At 38.4% G+C, this 16,965-nt stretch overlaps 1 protein-coding gene across 2 annotated transcripts in view; it reads left to right on the top strand.

Annotated features, from left to right (window-relative positions):
• Positions 1-16,965, top strand: part of vgll4b (vestigial-like family member 4b) — a 51,943-nt gene that overhangs the window by 6,068 nt on the left and 28,910 nt on the right. The window contains exon 1 of one of the 2 annotated variants that reach the window (XM_042506363.1): positions 16,190-16,572. The exons of the other annotated variant lie outside the window; for it this stretch is intronic. Within the exon in view, the coding sequence (XP_042362297.1) occupies positions 16,491-16,572 (82 nt within the window). The 5' untranslated portion in view covers positions 16,190-16,490. Of the gene's footprint in view, positions 1-16,189; positions 16,573-16,965 lie in introns of those variants that run through there. 2 annotated transcript variants of the gene reach the window in all.

Below are 16,965 nucleotides of genomic sequence, written 5' to 3'. Positions count from 1 at the left end.
ATCTGTGCCTTATATTTAATGGTGAATGCGGGGAAATGTTTAATACTTGCCGTCACCCCTCCATAGCAATTTTGGTAGCTGCTTGGAAGATCTTGCCGTGCGCTCCACCCTTCCTGGAAGCAAACCTGTATTTGACATCAACCTTAAACTGTCTGGATTGCACTACAGGCCCAGCTCCAAGGACACACCGAAATATTTTTGTTTGTTGCTCAGAGTTTTCTGGAATATAGAAGTTTTTCGATATTTTTTTCGGGTGAATCCAGAGACTTGCTGACTCTGCTTGTTGGGTCTTGGATATCAGATCAAAGCCGGCCTTTCTAAACAAGGCCAGTGGTTTAGGGCCCGACTGAAGAGATGGAATATGGACCTTTTGTTTCTGACAGGAACCACAACAAAAGAAGGACTGGTGCCAAGAGAAGGTGGTTGGTTGAGATCTGTACAGTGCCCTCTGCTCTACTTCTGCACACGCATAGATACACATGCAGTACTCTGAGATCCCGCTTGTTTGTTTGGAGAAAACACGCACAGGTCCACACACACACACACACACACACACACACACACACACACACACACACACACACAAACACTTTTACAGAATCCCCCCTTCATTGTTATAGTTTCCATGGTTTGTTCAAACACCCCCAGTCCTTTCCTAGCTCTCAGTGAAGGGAAGCAGTCCATTCAGACAGACCCTTCTATAATGTTGTGTCTCATTGTTGTGCTGAAGAAGTGGGTATTATATACTGAAGATTGTGGACAAAATAATAGGAACACTTCACAGTATAAACATTCTGATACAACACAACAAATGAGAGTAGCAATCAACATTGAGGTGATTCAACGCAAGTCTAAACAAAGACGGAGCATTCTGAGTTTATATTGTATTCATCGCGTGATCTTTGCCAGCTGTTTTTTTTCCATCTCCAGTATAAATATCTAGTTTTGGTTGGGTGTGAGCAAATCTGATTATTGCTGACTAGTAAATGTGTGACCGCCACTGTCTGAATATGCTGAAAACTGTGGTGACATAGAGACACAGAGGGTGCCTTAGCCATGACCTACTGAACCTTGATTTATTCTATTTAGCCACATTACTGATATGGATGAATCCTACTGACGATGATGAATTCATGACTTTTAATCTAGTGCCATCTAGGGCTGAGTATCTTTGGGGTTTTTTGGATATTGGATTTGCCTTAACGCTGACTAGACTGACACTTTTTTCAAAATAAAGCAAAAAACGATGGTTAACAATGTGAAATCAAATTTCCAAATCAAATCCGGACCTGCCCTGACCTGTTAATCTAATATGTCCCGTGACTTGATCAGTGATTGAACATACCGTTTTTCCATTACATTGTCTTAAGTGACGTGCAAAGCACTCGATCAATCACTTGCCACTTGCTGATGTAACAAGTTTTTAGTTCAATTTTACTCGTGCCAGTACCTGTAAATTTATATACATATAGTTTTCACCTGTTATACCCCTTTCCCATTAAGATAAGCATGGGTAAACCCGCTACAAATAGGCTATAGACTGCTTTCTGATTGCCCAGAGAGCAGAACTGTGTTAACAGCGTACAAGGAAAGTATGTGTGCATGTGGATTATTTTGGCATGTCCTCTTGACGTCACGCACAGGTCAGAGGTAAACAGTTGACAGCAGAATGGATGGAGGTCTGTGAAAACTTTATATCGGTTACTTCTCTTTAAATATCTCCTCCTTATGCTGTCTCGATTTTAAACATGGTACAGACCAATTCAGATGGATGTTTGAGTGCTGCTTAGGTAGAGGCGGATAATAATTAGTAGCAGCACATCATTGCATCTCACCGACTAGGGAGCTGAAATTTCCACGTTTACCCAGCTGTTGTGTTCCCATCAATGCCAATTGGAGGAAATAAATACCTGTGTCTACTGCAGAGTCATTTGACCTGGGTGTGAATGCCGATTGTAGACTTTTCAATTGCATTAAAAAGCCAGATGTTAGTGGGTGTTAGCAGTTTTTTTGTGCAGAGGAAATGAGGCTTTACACAACCTTTTTATTACATCAGTAAAGTGACACAAATATAACCGATTGCTATCAGTCAGCTGCATCCTCAGCTCTTGAATGTTTTTTTGTCGATCGTCCTCTGCATATTTTGTCAGTCTGCTGCACAATACAGTTGTTTGATCAGACAGAAGCTGCTGAGCATCTGCACAGTAAGCTCGGGCACCTCTATTTGTTTTGTTTTCACCCGCTGCCCACCTGCATTTAGTTCAGTTTTACCTGTGCCAGTACCTGTGAGTATATATACATATATGTTTTTCGCCTGTTACGCAACCTTTTTATGGGTATCTGCAGGGTAACATGATGCAGGTATGATGAAGAAACTTTGCTGTCATACAAATGAGCTCAGTCTGAGTCTTAATTTAGTTGGATGACCTAATTGTGTTTTAGTGTCTATTTTAATACTTTTTTCTGTTCCTTGAATATATTTTATGAAATTTTATTTTGACAGACAGGCAATCTCTAATTCAGTCCGGTCAAAGATAGACTGCAGGTTTACACTGAGGTGGATCAGTCTCATGCTTCCATAGTCCTAATCTTAGGTGTCATCACTTTAAATTTCATACAGCTGAATTACTGTAAGCTTGGCTCATCAGACATTTTAAACTTTTTAAAGTGTGGCAGTCGAGACTAGTCAGTTCTTGTCAGTGTTCAGTCAGACTAACACTGAAAGTGAAATCGAAGCGCTTGCATCATTGCACTTTGTCTAAACCTTGCTGGAGGCAAACGGTATTCAAGGTAAGAGGTAATTTGACCGAGGACTAATGCCTGTTGGTGGGATTGGTTGGAGTTTTGGGTGTGTGTGGAGCTTTTTCAGCAGGGAGTGGGTTTGCCCTCTAGCCTGTGCACGTCTCTGATGAATATTTCTCAATGCTTCCTGTCAAACATGACATGGGTGTTGAACAAATACACATAATGGTGTAAGCATGCAGATGGTGAGCAGCATTACTCAATATCTGTAACTCATCTCCCTTGCAGAGCCTGTTAGAGCATTTTTGAAGTTAAGGGAGCTTAAATTTTAACGCATGATGTGGTGGTCTTTGGGTGTTTTAGTAACAAAGCTAGTCACAAGAAAAAAAAGGGGAGCTTTGATGCAATTTAATAACTGCGATAGAGCTGGGAAATATATATCAACATTATATCAGTGTCACAATATGAGAGTAGATATCATCTTAGATTTTTTCGTAATATTATTTGGGTTGTCTTTTTCTGATTTTAAAGGCTGCATTACAGTAACTGAACTTACCAGGCTGTTTTAGCTGTTCTGTTATTTGCCTTTACCAATTTAACCATTTACATCCACTACTTATAGACCGACCCAATGCAGCACTTTGCCACCGCATTACTGATGATTATTTGTCAAAAATCACATTGTGTTAACATTTTATAAAAGCACCAATAATCAACCCTGCAACATTGTCACAATACTGATATTGAGTTGTATTTAGTGTATTTATTTAGCCTATATCTGTTAAAATATTAAAGGAATATTCTGATATAAGACTGGCCTGTTCTTGGTGTCCATGCTGGTTGGTAAAAAAAGCAAGACAGCGATGACTTGTTAAATCACAGCCATTTTTTGATCCCGATTTGCAGTCTGCAGCTTGGCAGGCGTCTAGTCGAGGTGTCTGCGTATATATTATGTCACTTTAGAAATGTTAATATGACAGGTATGAACCATACAGATGTAATGTGTTTGTAGTTTGCAGAGATGTAAAATGCCAACATTGTCTTCTGGTGACTGGACTTTCATTAGACTAAGTGCTGCTGCCTCTGAACTAGAGATGCAGCGATATACTGGTTTTCATGAGTGAAAGTTGACAGTTATCATACTGTGTGTTTGCATATCTATAGTATTGAAAAAAAAGTGACTGGACAGACAACCTCACCTTTATTTTAGTTATTTTAAAAAGGGAGACTTTCTACACATGTATCCGTAAAAATGGTTTAAAGTCTTAATTATAATGATAAAACATTTGTTCAACCAAAACTAAACCTTCTCTTTTCATTCATTTAAGTCATTCTGACTGATAATAATAATAATAATAACTCTGAAATACTGTTATACTGTGAAACCATAATATTTTCGGAGACGATTATCACACCATATAAATCTCATACTGTTGCAACATTACTATGACCTTACTATTGCCTGCCTTTTGAGTAAATGATTGGACGTGCACTTATCTGCCTGCTTAGTGTGTGAGTCAGTTAGTGACTATAATTCATGACTAAAAATTCATGGTGGAAGTCTGCTGCAAAGACAGTCACAAACAAAACACTAGAGGACAATATGGAGACAACTGACATCTTGTTTGGTTGTGCATGCTTTAGTTTTTGTTCGTGTACTCAGACTTGTGCATGCATACAATAAAAGTTGATAATGTAGGTATACGCATGAAAGACTGCACACTCTATTATCTCAAATGCCACCAGTGTTTTATTGCCAATTTTCCTGTCAGTTCTCCAGTCAGTGTCTGTTGCCGTTTTATTGATAAACGGGGTGCTATGATGTCATTAACCGTTAACAGTGTTTGAGTTATCGCCTGCTATCAGCGTGTGTGGGTCAAGGAGTCTGCAGAAGATAAATCTTTGTTATCAGCAAAGTTTTATGAGTGCTATAACGATGGCATGGATGACTAGGTCAAAGTGATGCACAGACGATGTACAGAGTACTGCTCGTCCCATATTAACGCTGACTTCATTGTTACACTCCTGCACTTGTTCTCTCGCACCTGTTTTATCTCCTTTTTTTCATTACAGAAGACATTTACAGTATGTGAGGTATTACTATTGGAATCTTGCCCTTGCTCTCGTCTGAGACACTGACCCCCAAACAGCAGTTGGTTCAGTGTGGCTCCTAAATGGTTAGAGTGGGTCAAATGATAAAGTGTAACAGGGTTTGCAGTGCAATTAATCATAGTTGTGGTGGACTGAGTTGACAAAAAGCTGTTCTAGTGTAATAAGAAATGTGGAAGACCTGTTGTCAACAAGCCAAGGAGTGGACTTCCCCCTCCAAAAACCAAGGCACACTGCTTGTTAATGTTCTAAAGAATTAGTGTGGCTGTAAGACAACAACACTATTTTGTTTTACCCACACGCAGGTCTTCCTCAGGCTCAAACTCCTTAACTTTAAGAGATGATAACGACTTGTCTTGTTGCCCAGTTCCAATCAGCATCCAGTTTGATGTTTGGAAGAACATATTCAGTTCAACAGTTACTTCTCCTAAACTTGAGCAGGTGATCATTGGTCAGTCTGCTAATACTGCGGACTCTTGTCTTTACTATTATACTGTACTGCATATATATATATTTTTTAAAAAAAAAATCTTATCAGTACTTATATTGATTTGAAAATACTGTAATTGTTGCTCATGGACATTAACCATTTTAGCCTGGGATTATAATAGACCTGTTTTCATGTGTACTGTGATGTTCCTGTCTCTGTGTTTAACTGTTTTGAGTGTTATCTGTACAGACTATGAAAACAAATTTCGTCCTTAGTGGACAAAAAAAAAGCATGAATCTGATTCTGAGTCTTGCAGGGAGTTGCAGGGGATGACAGACTGATAGCACCCCACTATCTGTCTGGTAAATACAAAGCTAGAGCCTGCAGCTAACCCAGTTAGCTTAGCATAGCATAAAGACTGGAAATCATGGATGTATAAAGAGAACTGGATACTGAATTCGAGGTGGGGCACTGTTCATTCCCGTGGATGTTGCTCAGTGGAGCTTCCGGTTTAATGCTCCGCTAACTCGCATGGGAAAGAATGATTCAGTCTTGCCGTTCTTCTAGACTTTCCAAATGTTATTGGACGAAAAGGATCAAATTCTCGTAGTGAAACGAGTTGTTTTGCGCAGCGAGGGGCGTTGTCTGAGGTTGCTCACTGGACAGCCATACTGCTCAGTGAGATCTTTTATAGAGAACTTCATAAATACATCTGTTCAGTGTCTTTTATTCAAGATAAATAAAAAAGCTGTTTTTGGGAAGTGACAGCTTCCTAGTCACTCCTTCTTACTAACAGTCTATCTCTTGTTGTCTCACCCTCCTCCCACATTCATCCCTCTGTGCCTCCAGATGCACCTCCTTCTGTAGTTTAACTTACCACTCTATACACACACACACACACACACACACACACACAGGCTCTTACGTCAGTGTCACTGCTTTGTTAGTCTCGTGGTTCAGTGGGCGGCCATTAAAAATTAAGAGGGGCAAGAGGTCGCCATGGTCTCAGGTTCAAAGGTCAAGTGTCACAGGGTCACAGTTGCCAGTCACCCAGTCACAAGGTTAAATACTATCGACACTTGTTTTTCAAGCATTTCTCTTTCGCGCTATGACTTAAAAAAATGGAGAATTGTGTTTTTCTTTTGCTTGACATATTTTACATACGAAATCATTTTGGGCTGTTCTGTGTTTTTCTTTCTTAATTTGAAAACACATGTTTTCATTTGTGGAAAGACTTTTGTCTTATTTCTGAAATACTTGTGTGTTGCTAGAAAGGATGTGATTTAAGTGATTTACTTCTCTGGCTGTTTGTTGTTCCATCTAAATTTAGATATAAACAGCAAGTGTTTTGTTCTCTCTCTAATTTAATTTGTTATATTCCTTTGTAAGTGCAAACACCTTTATTGGCCTGATACACTTTTTGCCCCCAGCTGATGCCGTTTACCTTCCAGCATGACCAGGTCTCACTCTCAACTCATCAAATGCTGATGTTTGATCAGTGGCCCTCAGCATCAGACACAGACACACTGAGCAACTGCTGTAGGGTGGAAGGGGAGGTGGATAGGTCAAACAAACTGTGGGCTTTCACCCAGGAGTCCCCTGTTTGTGTCCCTTGTGAACTCTAAAGTCAGTCGATTTTTAATAACGTAGTGTGATAGTGTGACTTACTAAGCTAGTGACGCGTGTGACTTATGTTACGTGATGTTTCATTACATAAGTAACATGCTTTCTTATTTTAAGCCAAACCATGATGTTTCTTACTAAACCTAATCATGTGCTTTTGTTGCCTACGTCTAAGGAAGCAAACATAACAGTGAAGGTTTTTACCTGCATTTTAAGTTTATTTTGAAATAAATCAAGCGTAAACTGTACAATTCCTGTGAAAACAAAGTTCATTTTGAAAACACACAATCAGAGGTTTACCCAGACCGTCACAGCTTGATGTGTTGACCAAGCGTCTGTATTTGACGAGTTGGGAGTTAAAATGTGTTGGCCAGAAAAAGTTTCATTATTTGGCATTGAGGGTCTATCAGATCAAGGTTTTATGAAGAGCCATCCACCAAAATGAAGAGGCCAAGTTGTGCAAACTTTTCTGTAGCCATTACCTTTTGTAGGTGGAGCTTCTCAATTCCACCTGTACTTAAAAAAACAAATCCTAAAATGCTCAGGTTTTTATGTGTCCTCACCTGACATGAGATATTTGCTTCTTGTATTGAGGGCTCTGGCTACTTGTCTTAATTGTGGCTTCTGGACTGAAAATGTTTTAAAAATCATGTCCTACATTTGCTCTCAGTAAATGCCATGCTTGCTGGTCTCATACCAGCTCTGCTGTCTTAGCGAGGGAACTTTTTCTCAGAGCCGTGCTAACCACACATACTTTACATTCCTCTCTTTTTGATAGCATTTGCCATAGTTACTGAGAATGAAATGAAACAGGATTGCAAAGCCTCTCACAAAGAAAAAGTTAACCTTTCATAGTGCTAAAAAAGTGTTCCTGCTGAGAGTTTTCTTTGTGATTTGTGAAGTCAGTTGATTTGATTAATGACTCCAGGGTTGTATTCATCCCATAATACATGTGCAGGTATTCAGAAAGAAGAGTTTAGAGAGATTTAGAGTTTTCATTTTAAAGGGTATATTTCCCAGAATATAAATTCCTTTGGAGAAGATAGGAAGGGTGGTACATGGTAATACCTGACAGTCTGTGTGAACATACTTCTCTCAGAAAAGTATGTATTGAATTTGTATTCTCGGCATCCAGTGATAAGGTTGTGTTGATGACATCTGAGCGTGCGGAGGCTGTAATCCAGGCACAGATGCAGAACATGAGTGGTAATGGCAGAGAGCCTGCTGTCCCCTGTAGGAGCTGTCTTGGCCAATAAATGATAAGCCCCCGGGGTCAGTTTGTTAGCAGCTAATTGTTAGCACGGCAAGAATGTTGTCATAGTTCTCATTGGCCAGTGGAAGCACAGATGATTTTCCATTACAGGAAATATGATCTGTTTTGTGTTATGTATTTGGTTTCCTTTAATTAGCAACAAAACAGACATTGACCAGCCTCAGAATTTGTGAGTAAATGTTAACCAGGTTTCACTGCTGTGCACATGAAATCATTTTCCTGCAAACAAGACACCAGCATGCTGCTCTGAAAAGATGTGCATCTTAAAACCGGATCTGGGTTTTTGTTTCCAGGCAGTGGCATACTTGCAATAACACAGTACACGTCTAACTTTGCATCACCAGAGTTTGAGAATGTAGCCACAGTCTCATTTTTATTAATTTTTTTTTGTAAACAAAAATTTTCCGGCAAACTAAGCGAGAGCACTTATGATAAGAAACTGAGAGAGAAAAAATAGGTTCAGGATGGACATTTAACAAAGGCTGCCGAGGCCTGATGTTGAATTGTGAGAGAAGAGCTGGGTTAAATGAGTGCAGACATATGAGAGGACCGGAAAAAAGAGCAGATAGACAGCAGGTCAGTTTGAGAGCAGAGTGAGACAGTTTGCTCAACAAACAGACGGGCTGTAGGACACAGATGACGTGTTGGCTCTGAGAGAACACGTTGCCATGTGTCCATGTGGTCCACATTCCAGCTGGAGAAAATGTGCGGACTCTGGTTGTGGTTAAAAGCTGCTGTACACTGATCACAGCTTTGGACTTCAATAAGACTTAGAAAAATAATATCAAGATATCAGTGTTTATATGAACAGATCTCAGAGGTTGTTATCACACTTATCAGTAATCGATGTCATACCAATGTCCAGCTTTGAGCTACTCCATTTACGATTAAATAGAGGGTCACTGTCACTTTTTAAATCTGAGAAGTTGATCTTACTTAAAATAATCTTGAGACCGATCACCTCGAAAAAGGAAAGTAAATACAACCGCAAATCTTAATTTGTGTTTACTTTATATCAAAGAGTTATGTTTACTTGAAATTTAGCTGTATTTACTTAATTCTGTGAAGTTGTTGCAGTTCGAAAATGACAAGTGAATTTACCTTGTTCTTTCTGTTAGCCACGTCAGTAAACCAAGTTAGTCTGACTTGACTTGTTCATGACAATGATGAAGTTAGGAGATCTGCAAGTTCTGTTTTGTTACCACGTTAAGAAAATCTAAATATGACTAACTAGTTTGCAACTGGCAGAATGCAGATATAGGACAGGAAAGATACTGTATGTATTTTTGATTTTTTTTATAATTTCTATATATCATACTAGAAACACGCCTTCGCTGCATATTCTTGATTTTAAAAAAATGTGTAAATAGGGTTGAAAGGTATTAGAAATTGACCTCTATCTCAGTAAGCATCTGACTTAGTAGTAGTCTGCACTTGGTTTTGCAAGAAAAACAATGACATAATGGTTCATGTTAAACAAAACCTAAGACTGGTTAATGTCTGAAAGATTTCATTATCTCACACGCGCACACACACACACACACACACACACACACACACACACACACACACACACACACACACACACACACACGTAAAGGTTGCGAAATGACAAATAGCTTCACCTCCACACAATCACCTGTTGTTGTCATTGTTTCAGAGTAGTAACCTGATATTTCCCCTTCTTGGTTTGTTGAGGATCTTTTTTAACCAAACACTCACGGGAACATTTTGGTGTCTCGTTACTGCTGTGTAAGTTTTCCTATGAGTGTTATAATAATGACGTCTTTACAGAAAGCAGAACTTCTTTTTGTTTGCTGGGGTGAGGAATCATTATAGATATTTAAAAATGTTAACGTATTGATGTTTTAGAAATTGTGGAGCAGCACAGTTTCATAACTTGTAATACAGGTCTGTCCTACAGGTGTTTGCAGACATTATATGTGTAATCAAACCTTTTACGGCTTTAAGGTTTGTGTGAAAGTCACAGTTGAGTAACAGCCCTGACGCCAGGAGCTGAGACAGCAAATTTCAAAGGGGAAAAATGTCTTTGATGCATGATGTCACCATGTAAACAAAGCTTATATCATGTGGTGGCATTTCAACAGAGGGCGCCACAAAGTAATCGAGGATTTGACCTTTGATCTCTGCCAAAGAGAAAGTTACTCTTACACCTCGGCTCATTAAAGATGGTATTTATGATAAAGTTTAAAGCCAACTTGAGAAAGGTACAACAAAGTTTTTTCTCTTTTATTAATTTTCAAGGAGTCATAAAGTTAGTTGAGTTAAATAAATAAATAAATAAATGTAAAGACTGACTTCATGGAAGGTAGGAAGCAGGAAAGATGAGAAGCAAGTTTTTTTTCCCACTCAGCCATCATCCTACAGTCTATTATTCTGTCAGTGTTTGTGTCACAACACCAGAGCGTGTTAATAAAGCATTAGGATGAATCACCACCTGGCTTGTGCGGTGTTGTTATCCAGACACACCCACTCCCCAGAGAAGCCCAGACCTGTTCAGAGACACACACAACGCTGCAGGGGATTTAGTAGGTGTGGTAGCTGTTTGGCATGATAGATTAGATAAATAAACAGACAGGCAGGAAGTAAGAGGGATAATGACAGGAAGGCAGAGATGAAGGGTAGTGGATACCCACACCATGAAATGAAGAATGGGTAAATGGGAGGGTGCATTCATAGATCCTAAACCTATTTTATTTTAAAGTGTATTTAAGTGCTGTGGAGTAGAAATCAAACCTGATGAACAAACTCTGAGCAGCTCTAATTTATGTTGTACGGACAAAGGACATCATAAAAACCAGCTCATGTCTATACTAGATGAATTATTCATCAGTAAAATGAGGTTAAGTGAGTGGTGCTTTTCTACAGAACTTTTTATTCAATTATGTGAATTTTTTATACCAGCAGTGATGCCACAGCCTGCCTTTTCCTACAGCTGACATCAGTATGGGTCATCAGCCCCACAGCGAGCTCCTTATGTCTGAGTCATGCTGAAGAAAGCAATTTGGGGAAACAGTGAGGAGAAAAGGTTATTACCACAGTCGGCTAAGTTATGTGTAACGACTTGTTCCTATGGAAGAACGAGGTGGAATTTCACCAACTTGTTGTGTAACCATTAATCTCCTTAGTGTACTTATTCAGTCTTACAGCATGCCACCCAGAACAAAGACACTGTGTGAGAGACTGTTTCCCCTTTTAAGTAATAACTGTGTGTTTGTGATAATTGCAAGACAAATGAGAATAATGTAGCAAATGTAGCAGCCAGAGGGAAATAAAATTTGCCGCTAACAGCTGGCAGCAAAACCAATCTAATCTGACACGGACGTTCCCAAAAGTAAGCGTCAGTTAATTGTTGAGTTAGACATGAAGCACTTTGTAGAAGAAATATGTTTTATATATGATATGTTGTACTTGGTAAATGATTATTTTAATTGATATTTGGGCTGAGCAATATATAGCCTAGTACACTGATATTGTGATATGTGACGAGATATATTAGAATTTGCACATCGTAATATCATAAATGTTGTCTTTTCCTGGATTTAAAGGCTGAATTGCAGTAAAAAAGGTGTAATTTTTCTTAGCGGCCTATTCTAACTGTTCTATTATTTGCCTCCGCATCCGCATCCGCCCTGCCACCCGCACTTATGACGAATTAGTTCCAGCAATCCAACCTGCTGACGCAAGATCTTCGGCCCAACCTGAAACCACAAATACTATAATAACCATGCGCTGTTAAAATAATTCGGTCAGGCGGCAAGTTTAAACTTATCATATTTGAACATTTTATATATTTGAAATTAAGAGATTAATTTTTAAAGCAAACGTTTGTAGCTGTGGCTTGTGTGTGTACATGCCTATAAATTACGCATCTGATTTAAGCAACTGTCATAATCCAGCAGACGCAGAAAAACAGAGCCAACACATCACAGTCAGAGGACTGAAACATTTAACATTAGATTAAATGAAATTCTTATTCTCATTTTATTTTAATATATTGATCATCCAACAACTGTGATCCAACTGGCATGTTCTTTTTTACCCAGAACAAAACCTGGAAATAAAATGAAGAAAAGAAAAATACCATCTATGAGTTTCCTTTTTGGCAGGTCACCGGCTGGTTACCTCACTTGATGCAGAGCTCTGCCAATAACTCATCATATTGGTGTTCATATTACTGGTGATTATTTATCAAAAATGTCATTGTGTAAATGTTTTGTGAAAGCACCAATAGTTAACCCTACGATAAAGCTGTAATATCAATATCAAGGTATTTGGTTAAAAAAAAATGCAATTTTGATTTCCCACATATTACCTAGCCCTAATTGATCATGTAAAAATTATTTTTGTGTCTTTTTTATATGTGATGGCAGTGTATTTAATATAAGCATGCCCGTTTATTATAAATATAGAGGAGAGGGTCGTAGTTCATTCTCTCCTGATTTGTCTCAGTCACTGCACAAGAGACAAAAAGTCTGGGCAAAATTGAGAAAGACAGACTAGGTCCATTTTAGGCAATTTAGGACCTTAAAACAGGTGGTTGACAGTTCAGACTTGAGATGGGACATTTAAGCTGCCTTTTACAGTATTAATAGAAATAAAAATGATAAAGTAATAAAAATAAAGAACTAAAAGAAAAAATACATACGCAAGAACATATGGAGACAAAAACGACAAGGTAAAGAGACAGCAGTCCAGTTAAAGTGCCACGAGTCTGATTAATAGCAGCAGAGGTACAAGTCAACAGTGAACACCAGACTGATGTTATCATTACATTTTATTAATATAATATTGAATATGATGTAACATATTAGCATAATAAGTCTCTAAATTAACTTGAAACTAGACTCAAACTAGACTGGTTTAATTAAAGGCTGAATTATATGTATGTTACTATAATTTATATTATAGTTGTATCACGCTATATTAATATTAAACTTTCTCTTCTGAAAAAAAAACTTTAAAATTGCACTTTTTGTATAAATAAAGCAACAAAAAAAAACCCTAGGTTTTAAAAGTTTCTTCAGCCCTCTGCTTTCTACTTCCTGTTATGAATGGCAGTTTTTAAAAAGGTTTAATATTCCAGCACATTTATTATCTGTCAGCACACTGGTCCAAAGGCCATATGGGGGCACTGTTCTCTCACTGTCTGTCTTTTATCCTCCTCCACTGTGAAATGAATTACCCAGCAGTTTGAAAATGTGTGAGGATGTTTGCATGGCATTTGTTTGTGTGCGTGGATACACCGTGTGTGCCACCTGAACCGGCTGAGCTCTCTCATCACGGCTTTGTGGTCCATGCTTGCTCCTGGAAAGTTGTGACACTGAACTATCTTGAACTTTATAAAGCCTTCAGCAATTTAATTTTAACTTCCTGTAACACCTTTTTTTTGCATGTTGCTTCACATGATACAAAATGAGTTGAGAAACAAATTTCATCCTCTAACTATTAAAGATGCAGTGCTTTGAGTTTAACCCGTAGATAGTTGTGACCTGCAGCACCAGCTGTAGTAGAGGCAGTCACACTGAATGGACTCTCTGTCTGCACTGTGTGTGTGTGTGTGTGTGTGGGTGTGTGTGTGTGTGTGTGTGTGTGTGGGTGTGTGTGTGTCTGTGTGTGAGAGAGAGAGAGAGAGAAACTGGAAACAATGGGGATCCAATGAGACAAGAGCCATGTTCCTTTAGTTCTGAGCCACCGTTACAGGGGGAGGAGGAGGGAAGAGGCCTTTTGTGTGCGTGTGTGTGTGTGTGCTTGTGTGCTTGTGAGTGTTCGAGAATGAGGGGGAGGTGTTAGGGGTAGGTAGGGTAGATGTGCATGTGTAAATAGATGCATCCATACTGTCTTTGTGTTTGTTTTGTAGTTGTGGCTTGCGTTTGTACACGAGAGAGGCGGGGGTTGAAGTTCTCTGTATAATTAGTCTGTTAATCCCATTTTGGGCTGTTAGAAGTTAGGAGAGGCCTTTTTTAGTGAAACAGAAGTCAGCAAATAATCCACAACTTTGACTGATAAATGTTGTATGCAGTCAGTGTCGTAGTCCTGGGTGTAAAAGTAAATCCATTTTACTGAAAGCTTTATCTCTTCCTTTAGTTTGCTCATAATTTATTATCTCTCTTGCTGTTTTTCCTTGTTCTTTCTTGGATGCATTTGATCACAAAAATCTTACCATATAAAAGGGCAGGAGGCTGGATTTCACATTTTCTTTCTTTATGTGTCATTTCTGCTTTGAGGACATATTTCATTTTGCCTTCAAAACTGGATCTAACCGATTGAGCTTGACATGGCAGGTATTAACTATTTTCTCTGAGCTTTTCATGACACCTCTCATTCCCGGGCCTGTGTGTTTTGCAGGTATGTGTCACACGAAAACACACACGGCTAATGTGTGTTTGTGTATAAACTGAAGCACAGCCACACCCTGCTCATTATATTCTCACTCAAATACCCAGAGGAAACAGTTCTCTGCGCTTTCCACAAAGACCATGTAATATGATTACTGTCACATTCTATACCTTTTCCCTCTTTCATCCCATTTTCCTCCTGATTTTTTAACATCAGTTCCCTTCAAGACAAAATCTGGTGTATAGCCGATGTCAGGCACCAGGGGGCAGGAGAGAACCACTCTGAAACTGAGGAGCTTTAACTGGGCCTAACTTTCTATATCAGCATTTTCCCTCCAGTTTATGCAGACTTTTTTGCCATGTTACACAAAGAATATAAAGATCTACTATTTTTCCTTATACATGTGCAGCTATTTCTATATTCCTTATGGGGTCATAATCAAATAAAGAAAGTCCTTAATCTGCTATATCTATTTTTTCGTTCTTGTAAGAAACGTGGCTCAAATTCATTCTGAGATTTTCTGACCCTGCTTTGATCAAAAACTAGTTATTAGATCTTTAAAATGTAAAACTTACCTTAGTGAGACATAGAATAAAGTGGTTTTGATGAAATATCAATATTTTAATCTCACATTTGGTTATTATTTTCTGTCAGAAGCATTTGTCTTTCAAATTGGAAATTTAAAAATCCAATGATAGTTTCTGCTTTTAGTTTCTGGCTTTAATAAAAAGTTGTAACATGCACCAAGTGCTTCACATGAAAAGACATAGAAGACATAAAGACATAATAAAAACTGCATGTAAAAATAAGATCAGATTACAATTAATAGAATTGAGTCTTCACATAGTACAAGCAAGTAAGATAGAAGTAAGAATAAAAATAGAATCGACAGAATGCATAACATAAGATAAAACCTACTGAGATATTATTACTAAATATAAAGCTAAAAATAGAGTGTATAAAGTACATAAAATCACAAAATGCAAAGCAGTTAACACTTTGAAACCTGAGCAACTGATCTCTATCTAAATTTACATATACATACAGTATATATGTGTGTGCATGTGTGTATGCATATGTATATAATTTGTGTAACAGAATTTTAAATATATAGTTATGATATTTACAAACACAATTTTCTGGACATTTTTTCCTATTGTTTATTTTATTCTTATTTTTAAATAATACTCCCCCTTTTCCAAAACATTTTTTTTTAGGTCTAATCTTGTCACCTTTAACTAATTTAATGCAATTTGTGAGATACTTCTTGCCAAATGACTCATCACCTTTCCTCCCCATGTATTCAAAAGAAACCAAAGCAGTTAGCTCAGGTTTCAAAGGGTCAAGTCAAAGCTAGTTAAAGGCTAAAGTGACGAGATAAGTTTTTAGTTTTCTTTTAGAAATATTCCGGTGGCTTCTCTGTACTATATACTGTGATAAAACTACATGATTATTATTTGTTACACTTTTTTAATACTTTATACCTGCCTATAAATTTAATATGGGATTAGTGCAGCTCTTTGGGTCTCTGGGTGTGCTTGGAGAGGCTGATCTTGCGCGTAAAACATCCCTGATATTTGAGGCGCTCCAGGGATTTAACGAGCATGCCCAGTGCGCGCTCCCAGCTCCAGAGGAAACCACTGGTGCAGCATAGGAGTCATACCAAGCATAGCCTGCGTGTCAGTGCAGTCGACTTACAGCTGGCTGTGAGGAGAACTGACGCTATTCTCTTTTTTTCTCTTTATCGCCGCGATACATTCATATCAATTTGACAAAAAAGTACCCTGAACACGGTGTCAATATTCTCCGCGGGGTTTTATTTTATTAAAGGGGGTTTCTGGAAAGTTGGAGGCTGGGCCTTTAGCTTTTTGACCGTCGCTTGAGAGAAGAAGAAGAAGAAGAAGAAGGGGGAAAAAAGCTGGTCTTTTTTGTGTTGTTGTAAAAACTCGATAAATGCTACTAACGAAAATGGACCTGTTGAACTACCAGTACCTGGACAAGATGAACAACAACATTGGCATCCTCTGCTACGAAGGTAAAAATGTTTGTTTGTGGCCGTTTGCGTTGTGAGTAAAGCGACGAAGTTTTCACTCAACTTTTTTAGCAAACGTTAGCTGTTAACGCTAACGCTATTTCCACAAGCGTTGCGGAGAAACCTTTAAAAGTTTAACGTCCGCGTTGACTCATTGAGTTTTAACTTGTAAATGTATTGACTTTAAATCGGCGATAACTTTTCAACGTTTTGAACACGGTGCCAACGCTTGTTTATTCTCGTTTAACGTTGTTTTAACCGTTAGCAACGTAGCTGTTAGCTTCAAATTTCACTTTTAAGTTACGCTAACAGTGTTTGCTCGTTATCTGAAAACAACTGCAAGTGTTTATAAGCCAGTCCTATCGTTTTCTGTGCTGTTATTGATCGCTCTTCCAA

This window comes from Plectropomus leopardus, chromosome 2, assembly GCF_008729295.1.
Source record: "Plectropomus leopardus isolate mb chromosome 2, YSFRI_Pleo_2.0, whole genome shotgun sequence".
Taxonomy (NCBI): domain Eukaryota; kingdom Metazoa; phylum Chordata; class Actinopteri; order Perciformes; family Serranidae; genus Plectropomus; species Plectropomus leopardus.
This window is presented reverse-complemented; position numbering and strand designations above follow the sequence as displayed.